Source organism: Candoia aspera, chromosome 1 (genome assembly GCF_035149785.1).
Source record: "Candoia aspera isolate rCanAsp1 chromosome 1, rCanAsp1.hap2, whole genome shotgun sequence".
In the NCBI taxonomy this organism is placed as follows: domain Eukaryota; kingdom Metazoa; phylum Chordata; class Lepidosauria; order Squamata; family Boidae; genus Candoia; species Candoia aspera.
This window is the reverse complement of record NC_086153.1, coordinates 53,820,515-53,832,589: the sequence shown is the minus strand read 5'-3', so window position 1 is coordinate 53,832,589 and position 12,075 is coordinate 53,820,515. Positions and strand designations below refer to the sequence as shown.

Below are 12,075 nucleotides of genomic sequence, written 5' to 3'. Positions count from 1 at the left end.
GCAGAATGCTCCATTGCGGGTTTATAAATATCACAACTGCCCTAATTTTCCACGCCTGAAACCAGTGAAAAACAAACTGCAAACACTGCAAACGTTGCTGCACTGGGTTGCATTTTCAATTCAGCTTGGCCACTTTTAAGAAGACGTCAATGACCTAACAGCACCGAGGGACTTTCCCGCCTTCCGCCCTCTGGCTTATAAAGCAACGCGAAGAAATTACCGCGCGTTGTAGAGCAATGGCAGCTTCGAGGAGCAAGGAAATGTAAACACAGAAGGTTGATGAGCCGACAGTCTGCCAAGAAAAACCAGGCGGATAATAACCTGCTCTAATCTCAAAAGGGCAATAACTTGAAGCGCCACGATGAAACAGAAAAAGCTGTAGCTCCAGGCGCTCAACAGGACCATTCGCTCCCATCCCCCACCCTCTTTATCAGACTCCTTCAGGCGGTGTTCACAGAAGATCCCTGCGCGTGCGCCCACACGCCCCGTCGCTCCCTGTCACGTGGCTTGAGAATCTGCACAGGAACTCTTCTGCTGGCAAAGTTTCTAATGCCCTACTTCCTGTTTACTTCGTGGACGTCACCAGGGCCTTGTAATAAGCCCTCCCTTTCTTGCGTCTTGCCGAAAAGCAGGGAGTTTGCTTGTGTCGTTACAGGAAGTCAGAAAATGGCGGCGCTAGTGAGGGATCCCTTGTGCTCAGGGTTGCGATTTGTGACGTTGCCGGCTGAAGGCTGGTCAGTTCGGGATTTTCTCCGCTCCTGGTGCCAGGCGCAGGTAAATGAGTTCATATGAAAGTGGGTGGCGTGGGCTCCCCACTGTACGAGGAGTGTGTTTCTAGTTTCTTTTAATCAACGTCGTTGGAATAAACAGGTTATGGGGAGCAGAAAGTTCTATGTTTTCTCTTTCAGAGGTGAAGCGGAAACATAAATCACCTTTCCCCAGCCTGGTATTTATTTATTTAGTAAATTTATATGGGTATTACCGATCCTTGGCTACAGTGAACATTGTTGATGGGACACTGCTTTTATTAATTGTATACATAAACTAGGAAGTTTTCTTTTGTTAGGTAACCTAGAATGATGGGTTGCCTAGTTTCATGCTTCAACAGCTAATGCAGGTTAAAAGCCACAAGGATGTATGGGGGAATAGAAGAAACCCTTTTATTGTCATTATTTTACATTGTCATTAGGAAATGACTAAAGGAAGAATGAGTGTGGGAATTTCTTTATTTGAACACGTGCTACTTTTAAACAAAAAGTATACCAAGTGGCTTGTATGATTAAAAATAATTTACAACCTTATTCAGTGAATTACTGTACTTCTAGCTGCAAGCTTGATTAATCAAATAATGTTTTCTTTGTATACCTTTAGTACTCATTTCTCTGATTCTTCCTGAGAATGTGGACAGTTAAAAGAATAAATATATGATTTTTTTTTAAAGGTGTTTATTCACCTTAAATTCCCATGGAATCTGGATGGTGAATTCTGAACCAAAAAGTAGATCTTTAAGTAATCTCACACACATATACACATACACATACTTGAATGGCTGGATAGCGTAGTGGTTAGAGCGCCACCTTTGGAGTGGGAGACCGGGGTTCAAATCCCAGCTGTACCTACCTTGCCAGTAGGGGTCCTTGGGCAAAGACCCCTAATGCTTCACCTGCCTATCTCAAATATGAGAGTGACACGAACTAAGATAGTAATGCCGGCTCAGACATCATCCACATTAACAAGGTCCACATCAGATGTTGGGGAACCAGGACAATCTGACGATAAGTGGGCTACTGGAACAAACCATACATGGACGAGACAAGAGAACCTGGAATTGATGGAATGCTACTACAACAGTAGACCTAATGAGAGGGGATATATGAAACGTATGAGGGAACTATGGATGGACAGAAGACCTGCATCCACACTAACTGAGAAACAGCTACTTACCCAACGCTTCAACATAGCGAAGAGGAAGCTGCTCTCACAACTTGAGATAGACCAACTACACATTACATCCCAGACTCAAGAGGACCCAGATGAACAACTGGAGGTGCAGCCAACACCTGACGCTGGAACGTCACTGCCACCCCCTCCATTCCAGAGCACAGCAGCTTATATGAGGCAAAAGATCATGGATAAACTAGCTGCAGCAAGACCAATTACCAAGGCTCAGTGGAGAAGTACCATCAGATAGTATGCTAGAAGATGCCAGTAGAGCTCTCGTGATAATCCCTACTACCACTATAACTCAAACCAATGAACTAGTATACATTACAGCCGCTGTAATTCTGGAGATGCTTGGCTACGCGATCAAGAAGAACAGCAGTACATACCACCCCTGGAAAGTGAGGTTGGAGGCTAAGATCAAGGCAACTCGGAGAGAAGTTAGCCAGCTGGTAAAACTACAGAAAGGTGTGGAGATTAAGGATAAGACTCTGCTACAGAAAAATTACAAGGGCCTGACTCCATCTGAAGCCCTAGAGACTGCTAAACAAATGCTCACAGCACTGGCTACCACGCTAAGGAGATACACTAGAGAAGCAGAGGCCAAGAAGATAAATGCCCTGTTCGCCAAAGAACCATCCAAGGTGTACTCCCAACTGCAGTGCAACAACACAGTAATAGCAGAGCCACCAACAACAGAAACTGAACAGTACTGGAAGAACACATGGGAGAAAGAGAAGACACATAACCGCAGTGCAAAGTGGCTGCAGGACCTGAGAGCAGACCACAGAAATCTCCCAGCGCAGGAACCAGTCACCATCACAGTAGCAGACATCCAACAGCGGGTGAAGAACATGAAGAGCTGGACAGCACCTGTCCGGGCATGATCCACACCTACTGGCTAAAGAAACTAACAGCAGTGCATGAACGCCTAGCAGCAGAGATGAACCAGCTGTTAGCAGCAGGCCCCCACCCAGACTGGCTAACACAAGGTAGGACAGTGCTGATCATGAAAGACCTCCACAAGGGAACAACACCATCCAACTACTGGCCAATAATCTGCCTCCCCACAACATGGAAAGTCCTATCAGGCATCATAGCCGCCAAGCTGCAGGACCATATAGGCCAGTACATGAGCGCAGCTCAGAAGGGCATTGGGAACACCACCAGAGGCTCCAAACATCAGTTGCTCATAGATAGAGCAGTCGCCCAAGACTCAAGGTCTAGACAGACCAATCTGAGCACAGCCTGGATTGACTATAGGAAAGCCTATGACTCTATGCCACATACATGGATCTGTGAATGCCTGGCACTACACAAAGGCAACAGGACATTTAGGACCTTCCCCAAGAACTCAGTGGGACTGTGGAAGACAACACTGGAAGTCAACTCAAGGCAGCTTGCACAAGTGGCCATCAAGTGCAGCATATACCAAAGTGATGCACTGTCCCCACTGCTGTTCTGCATGGCCTTGAACCCCCTCAACCAGATTATCACAAGAAGTGGATACGAATACAAGTTCAGGAATGGAACTACCACCTCTTCTACATGGATGACATCAAGCTGTATGCTAAGAGTGAATGAGACATCAACACTGATCCACCTGACACAGATGTACAGTGAGGACATTGGGATGTCATTCGGACTGGAGAAGTGTGGCTGGATAGTAGTAAAGAGAGGGAAGGTAGTTAAGACTGATGGGGTGGAACTACCAGCAGACCACACAGCAGACATACAGACCAGCTACAAGTACCTTGGTATCCCACAGACACATGGGAACCATGATGAGGACGCAAAGAAGACAGCAACAATCAAGTACCACTAAAGGATAAGACAGGTCCTAAAGGGCCAGCTCAATGGGAAGAACAAGATCCACGCGGTCAACATGTATGCCTTGCCAATCATCAGATACCCTGCTGGTATAGTGAGCTCCTAGCACTGCACTCTTCTAGACAGAGAGCTCTGATGTTGTTCCTGGGATCTGTTGGAGACATGGAGGCTGCTGATGTGAACACCCGGAAGCCTCCACACCAAGTCCAACACCCAGAGACTGTATGCCAGGCGGAAAGAGGGAGGGCGGGGTCTGGTGAGTGTCCAAGCCACTGTCCTGGATGAGACCCAGAGCATCCAGGAGTACCTCAGTAAGATGGCACCTAAAAATGAGCTGTTGAGAGAATGCCTGAGGCAGCAGCAGACATGGTAGGAAGATCAAGTAGAGGAAGTTCCATGGCAAGACAAGACTCTGCATGGGATGTACCATCGACAGATAGTTGAGATGGCTGACCTTGGGAAATCCTACCAGGGGCTGGACTAAAAGACAGCACTGAGGCACTGATCATAGCAGCACAAGAACAGGCACTAAGCACCAGATCCACAGAAGCAGGGGTCTACCACACTAGACGGGACCCAAGGTGCAGACTGTGCAGAGAGGCCTCAGAGACAGTCCAACACATAGTGGCAGGGTGTAAGATGCAGGCAGGAACAGCATACACTGAACAGCCCAACCAAGTAGCTGGCATTGTGTACAGGAACATCTGCACATTGTATGGGCTAGACCCTTCCAAGCCCAGATGGGAGATTCCATAGAAGGTTGTGGAGAATGACAGGGCTAAGATTCTGTGGGACTTCCAGATCCAGACAGACAGACAGGCAGGTACTGGCCAATCAACTGGACATCATGGTAATAGACAAAGACCAGAAGACAGCGGTGGTGATAGATGTAGCCAAGTGACAGCCACATCAGGATGTGGAAAGTGAAAGCCAAAGTGCTTCCAGTAGTGGTAGGGGCACTTGGGGCTGTGACCCCCAAGCTGGGAGAGTGGCTCCAACAGATCCCAGGAACAACATCAGAGCTTTCTGTCCAGAATAGTGCAGTGCTAGGAACAGCTAAGATACTGCACAGAACCTCAAACTCCCAAGCGTCTGGTAGAGGGCCCAAGGTTAGGGAAGACACATACCACCCATAGGGGTGAGAAGGGAATTTTTTATAGGCTTCTTAGAGAAGAATGTTTTCATAGTCGTGTAATTTGGTATCTTGTGTGATTTTGTATTGTGTATTTGTGTGATATTAACATTTCCAGAGATGTTGATCTTTAAGCTAGCAAAACTTACAAAAATTATATAGGATAAAGAATTTAAAAGAGAACTATTTTTTATATTAGGAAAAAAAACATTGATCTGCTATGGCTGATCAATTAGCTGGAATTTGCTTTCATTTTTATCTTGTCTGAATTCCAGTTCAGTTAGTGAACAATATTTCATTTCCAGATACTAATGGTGACATGGTTGTTTTTTGCGCATCTTGTGATCTGTGAAGTATGGCTTTGTATACACATGTTTTGTTTACTGTGTCCTACATAGATAAAAACTAGGTTTTGTTCAATCATCTTTCTTTACTGTTTAGTGATTTGCCAGTGTACTATCCAAGTAATCTGTTTGAAATTAATGCAGTTGCTCTTTGCTGTAGATTAAATATGTATTGAAATAAATATTCTAATCTTAGTATAATTCTCTTTTCCTTTTAAAAATACCATCGTTTTAGGGGCTTCCTGAAGATCACTTTTATGTAAAGTGTAATGGTCGATGTATTACTTCTGAAGGTGCACTACAAGATGAAGCTGTTTACAGCGTGGAACCAAGATTATGTGGCGGAAAAGGAGGTTGGTTCAGTGCTGCTTTTGCACACTAAACAATATAGTGTATTTATTTGTTAGATGAACGTCTCACCTTTCTTATAGGTGACAAGTGTAACAACTCCAATTTTTCCACATCAACTATAATGTGAAATAGGCTTGGTTGAAAGATAGTGACTGACCCCAAATCATCCAATGAAGTTCCATGATTGAGATTGAACTTGTTTATCTTAATCATAATGCATTGGGCCATGAAAAATATAGAAGTAGATTCCTATTCAGATTGTGAATCACCAATTAATGGCTACAGAATTGGAAACCATCTAGAATCTCCAAACTCCAATATATTGTATATTGTACAATATATACAGGGTGGGAGATACAGTGCATCAGTGCAGTAAGGGAAGAAGAAAGAAAATAGTCAAATAAAAAGGGGAAAGGGAAAAACATTTATTGCCCATATTTTTATGCTAAAGGTCTTAACAAAAAATCTGAGTAGTTCGAGATAATGTGACAGTAAGAAAACAAAGTAAGATAACAGTGCTGTCTTGACTATCTTGCCTTTGTAACTTTCCATTGCCAATTATTTTCTAGTCATTATTGCACAGTTCTGAAAAGTTTGGAATCATCTGAAGTGATGCTCTGGAGTGGGGCTGTGGCTTAACACCTAGCTTGCATTTAAATCTGTATTTTTGATTTTGTCTAATGAAGGATTTCTGAGTCTGGATAAAACAGACTAAATAATATGTAAAAGGATTTATTATTGTGTTGCATCGTATTCTGATTCTTGGAGAGTTGATGTCTCTTACACTTAGACTCCTGTTGCTGACCTATTTTAATTTACCCTTAGGTTTTGGATCTATGCTCCGAGCGCTTGGTGCTCAAATTGAGAAGACAACAAACCGAGAAGCTTGCAGAGATCTCAGTGGAAGGAGACTCCGAGATGTTAACCATGAAAAAGCGTGAGACATTTAATTAAGAAGTAGAAAACACCTGTGTTTTGCTGTTGAGATTGCATAGATTTATCAAAAATCTTTTTCATATCCATCCATCCATAGATACTCATCATACTATTGCTTGTTAGAGTAAGCAATGTTATACAGACTTCAGAAACGGAGTAAGATATACTGAACCAAAGAAATTGAAGCCCTGAGATAAGAAAAACATAGCTAACACTCATTTACACCAATATCATTCACTTAGCAGCTTCATAACTCTGTCCTTGCAGACTATAACTGCTTTCATTATACTGATACATCGCTTCATGCATCATGTTTTTTTCTTTCTGCTTCTGATGTCTCTCTTTTTGAGGATCTCATCTCAATCCAGTGACAACTTTTTTCCTTTTCTTGATCTTCCCCTTTCTCTGACCCATTTTCCTTCATACTCTTGTTTTTTTTTCAGTTCTCATTCATTCTGTCTGTATGACCAAATCAGTTCAAAACACCTCTTCTGTACTGCTCATTTGCTTTTGTATTCAATCCACATTTATTCAGCACCTATTTTATCTTGATCCCATCTTTTCTTGTTTTATCACACTATTCCCACTACATTCAACTTACCTTTGTGTCTCCTAACATAGCCAAGTCTCACTTCCATATAACAAAATGGGCAGAAGCATACTCTTATGCATTGCCATTTTTACTTCTTATGACAGATATTCATTATTTACAGACGTGCTATGCTTTCCACTAGCATTTGCATGTCTTAAAATTTCTTTATCCATTTTCCCCTGTTACCAAAGTATGTAAATTCATTTATTTGCTCTTGTTTTTCACCATGTATGTATAATATCCACATATTCACTCCACTATGCCTGTTAAACACAGCTACCTTGGTCTTAGATACATTAACTTTCATATCATTCTTTGTTTTCAGCCGACAACATGGAATCATGTGCCATTTTCTATTTCTATCTACATTTTCTTGCCTATTTCAGTCTTAGCCATTTCTTGCTTTCTTTGACTGCATTTTTACAATTACCTTTCTCTCTGTATGATTGTCGTGCCATCAAGATAACTCTTGTTGACTCTTCATGACCGCGTAAATAAATTTTCTCTGTATACATTAAATAATATGTTACCCTCATTTTTGCAGCAATCATTCTTCAAAAATATTTAATTTGCCTTTCTTTAGAGAATATTGCCATATGTAAGAGGCATAGAATCTAAAGTGTGCTACACTGTAGTAAAATAAAATAATAAAGTAAATTAATAATCACATAATGAGAAGACAGGACACCCTGGAGAAGGTGCTGATGCTAGGGAGAGTGGAGGGCAAAAGGAAGAGGGGCCGACCAAGGGCAAGGTGGTTGGATGATATTCTAGAGGTGACAGACTCGTCCCTGGGGGAGCTGGGGGTGTTGATGACCGACAGGAAGCTCTGGCGTGGGCTGGTCCATGAAATCACGAAGAGTCGGAAGTGACTAAACGAATAAACACTGTTTATCAAATTAAAAATTACAGTGAAACGAATTAAAAAGCATCAGCGCAGCAGAGCAAAAGAAGCCCACACATTATTTTTAAATGCATGGGTAAATAACCTGGCACCAAATTGTATTCATATAGTCTCCTGTCAAGCTTCAGCAGTAAGGGCATTCCAAAGATAAATAACCTCACCCATTGTGCTGTACTGTTCGAGGTTTCTTTGTTTTAGAATCCATAGTTGAATTCACCCATTGAAACTGATGCAATTTAATATGGATTCTTCTTTCTTTCAGGATGGCTGAGTGGGTGAAGCAACAAGCAGAACGGGAAGCAGACAAGGAACAAAGGCGTTTAGAAAGGCTGAAGCGCAAATTGGCTGAACCAAAGCACCTTTTCACTAACCCAGATTACCAGCAGCAGTGCCATGAAATGGCAGAGAGGCTTGAGGATTCTGTCCTGAAAGGTAGCACTAAAGTGGTTTAGTCTCTATCCTGGATTGCACTTTTGGATGGTTAGGCCCTTAGATATTTTTAATTAAATGCCCTGTGAATAAGATAACCTGGTAGATATTGGATATCTTCTGTATTTTTCTCCTTTTGTTTTCAGGCTTTGACCTCTCGTTCTCCCTGCCTCTTGAGTACTTAACAGTGCAGTTAGCTTGCCTGTTCCAGTATCATCTGCTTCCATGTTAAAGCAATTTATCAGTCTGGCACTCTCCATAGATACTGGATTACAACAGTGAAAAGGTTTATAGGCCTTTGCCATGAAAAGCAGGTGTAGAAAATTCAGCTTCCTGGAATAATATAGTGGAGGATCCTCCTTCCCACTTCCCTCAGTCATGTTTGCATTATGCAGTCACCTGTGTGGATGATGAATAATAAATTGAGCAAAAGGACAGAAGCTACCTTTGAGGAATGAAGCAGAAAATTAAAAGTTCAACTTTTCCTTAAATTCTTGGTTTTAATGATTTAATGTCTATATTTCATTAAACATGCTAAAGGCTGAATGCTTTTACTATTTTCAGGTATGCAGGCTTCTTCCAGCACAATGGTGTCCCCAGAAAGCAGTGAGAGTCGGAAACGGACCACTGACTCTGGAAAAGGAGCACCGTCAGAGAAGAAAAGGTGTTTCTGGTAAGCACCACAGTTTAAGAGGTAACACCGTGTGATAAAAATGACAAGGAAAAAAAGGATTGCTTTTTTTAAAATTGGTAGCTCTCATCTTAAGAATTCTAAGTGGTGTTCTACTTGTAGAATGGGATTTTCTTGCTTCCTAGCCTATGTTGTTGGAATCCAGGCAATAAGTATTCTATAGCTCTCTCCCATAACAGTTTAGTACATTGAATTTTTTCTGTCGCTGCAATGTATTATAAGGAAACTAGAAGATAGATTATTGTGTTAAAAAAATCAGGATAAAGTGTTCTACTGGTATACTGCCTGGAAACACTCATTTCAATATTGGAATTATTGGAAACAATCTATTGGTAGTCTTCTGCCAGGCAGAACACTTTATCCTGATTTTAAAACATTTTAAAATTCCATTTAATTCAAGAGCTTCACCACTATTGGGCTTACATGGGTTTTTGGTGTTAGAATTTGTGTGCCTTACATAATTATGGGGCAGATATGTGGTTTCATATCTCAGATTCTGTTTCACTGTGGAAATTATATTCATGTTTTAAAATGAACTTTTTAATTGTGACAGGTTAGGTATAGAGGGGTTGGATGATCGCGACAGTTCAGAGGATAATAGTGATGAAGAAGAAGATGAATCTCCTAGTATGTCAGGAAGATGCTCCACATCATCTGGCAGCCACATCAACATGACTGACAATTTAAACGAGTTTCCCAAGAATTCAGAGGACTCTGTAAGCAGCAGTTCGGGCTCTGATGAGAAGTCAGAAGATCAGACAAAGAATGCTAAAAAAGATCTACTAGCAGATGTCGCTTTCAATAAAATTGTAGCCAGTGAGAAACATAAAACAGCAGAGATTGTGAAGGAAGAAAAGCATACAAATGCCTCAAGTACTGAAGAAGCTGCGAGTCAGTTTCAGCATGCAGTAAGTATGGTTATTTTTTTATTAAATATTTGGTTTTTTCTCTTCCTGAATCCACTGGGTATATTTATAAATAGTGCATTTTGAAAACTTCATTCCACAGTGTCAGTTCATCATCCGTGTCACAATATTATACCAAAGTTAAAGTAGCATGGAAGCCAGATCAAAGTACAAGTAATGCTGTTCAAAATTTAAACTACCCCATTTCCTCTTCATCCCCTAGTTTTCTCTCTTTCTTCAACACTTAGATAGCATTTTGTAGCCATTGAGCATATACATTCCTCACTGGAAGGTTTTTTTTTCCCAGTCTCTCAAAATGGAGAAATAAATTGACTACTTTATCAGTAACAAGAACTAACTTAATTGTCTTTGCTGTTTAGCCCCATGTGCAGGAATATTCTAATTCATAAATGTTTAAAAAGGAAAGAAGGCATACACAAGCCCCAAAAGCCATCCTATTGCAGAACTGGACATTGCAGAATCACTAACATTTAATTTAGCTTTTGTTCAAAGGATAACTTTCCCATTCTGAGATACACATTTGAAATATTGTATGTTTCTGATTCTTAGGGTACTACAAGAATCAATCTGCTGGAATTCAATTCTGTTGTGGAACTGGAAGCCTTAGGGCTAGACAAACTAAAGTATGAGCTGTTGGCTTTGGGACTAAAATGTGGAGGTACCTTACAGGAAAGAGCAGAACGACTTTTTTCAGTGAGGGGTCTGTCTAGAGATCAGATTGATCCCGCTTTGTTTGTTAAGCCTTCCAAAGGGAAGAAGAAATAAAAATGTTGGTATGGTTTGTTTTTATACTTCAAGCTTTTCAATATTCTTCCTATTCTGCTGTTTTGTATAATATCATCTTTCAAAAGTCAATATAAATTTGTATACCCTTTAAGAATAATTTTTGTGATGATGGTTAAAAGTACTTGTTGGTGGACATCTTTGTTTTTTTTAATTTGTTCGTGTTTAGTAGAAGACTAGTATATTTTACATTCAAGTTTAAGTGACAAACAAAACCGTGTACATTTGTGGAAAAAGTCAAGAGATTTTATGAACATTTTTGCAAGGGTTTATACAAAAATTAAGAATTGCAATATTCTAATATGAATAACTAATCAAAATCAAACATATGGATACTCGGTTGAATATTTTCTAATCAATACTTAACTCTGTAATTGTGCAGCAAGAATTCAGATGGACAAGGAAGAGTTGTGGCTACCAGTCTGGGCAATTGCCCATTGGGCAGCTTCTATAGTAACAGCATTCAGACTTCGGAAGCAAACATTGTTTGGGCCTTTTTAAACAGTCAAAACTGGATGGTTTTTTAATAAACTACATTGGAATTATATACAGGATTTCCTTTTTTGTGAAGTATTAATTGGTCGTATCAAAGACTGGGCACTGATTACTATTTGAATTATCCAAGGGCTGATTTGCTCACAGTCATATAAATGTGGATTGAACTAGGGTAAAAATACATAAACAATCTTATCTCTCTCTTGTTACTTGCTCATTGAAAGATGGTACCATATCTATGGAACTACAACAATGTGATCTATTGGTTAAGGTCTTGGACTAAGACTAGGGAGATCCAAGTTCATGTCCCCCTTCAGCTGTGACTTTGGGCTCACTATCAACCCAACCTATCTCACAGGATGGTTGTTGGGAGAAAGGTGGAGGAGAGAGTGCTATATGTGCTCCATGAGCTCCTGGAAGACAGCTGGGACATAAAGAAACAGGACTAAATTATATAGAACGGATGATGCTAGGTTTATTGATCTTTTCTTGCATCCTGTTTTCTAATAAACTCACATTAGCTTCTAGGCATAGAACAGCTACATCCTGTTGATGAAAAGTCGGTGCCAACTCTTAGCGGCCACATAGATACATTTTCTCCATGCTGATCTGTTCATAGATTCCTGCTTGCTTTAGCTGGGGACCTGGGATGACCTTCACTCCTTGGGTGACCCTGCTGGGAATATATACTCTGGGCATACACTCCCAACATTGTTTGCTC

The 12,075-nt window shown here is 40.9% G+C and overlaps 1 protein-coding gene across 1 annotated transcript; it reads left to right on the top strand.

Annotated features, from left to right (window-relative positions):
* The first annotated feature begins 634 nt into the window (after positions 1–634).
* On the top strand, positions 635–11,544 carry SDE2 (SDE2 telomere maintenance homolog). The gene is made up of 7 exons (XM_063304255.1): positions 635–774; positions 5,483–5,600; positions 6,424–6,535; positions 8,293–8,462; positions 9,024–9,132; positions 9,704–10,058; positions 10,626–11,544. Exons 1-7 carry the CDS (start codon positions 667–669, stop codon positions 10,839–10,841), a joined length of 1,188 nt encoding a protein of 395 aa, XP_063160325.1. The 5' UTR covers positions 635–666; the 3' UTR covers positions 10,842–11,544.
* Positions 11,545–12,075: the final 531 nt, after the last annotated feature.

Coding starts and splice junctions, on each gene's coding strand:
- SDE2 (XM_063304255.1), top strand. CDS start 667: ATGGCGGCGCTAGTGAGGGATCCCTTGTGCTCAGGGTTGCGATTTGTG. Junction 775..5,482: donor GCTCCTGGTGCCAGGCGCAG/GTAAATGAGTTC, acceptor CCATCGTTTTAG/GGGCTTCCTGAAGATCACTT. Junction 10,059..10,625: donor CGAGTCAGTTTCAGCATGCA/GTAAGTATGGTT, acceptor TCTGATTCTTAG/GGTACTACAAGAATCAATCT.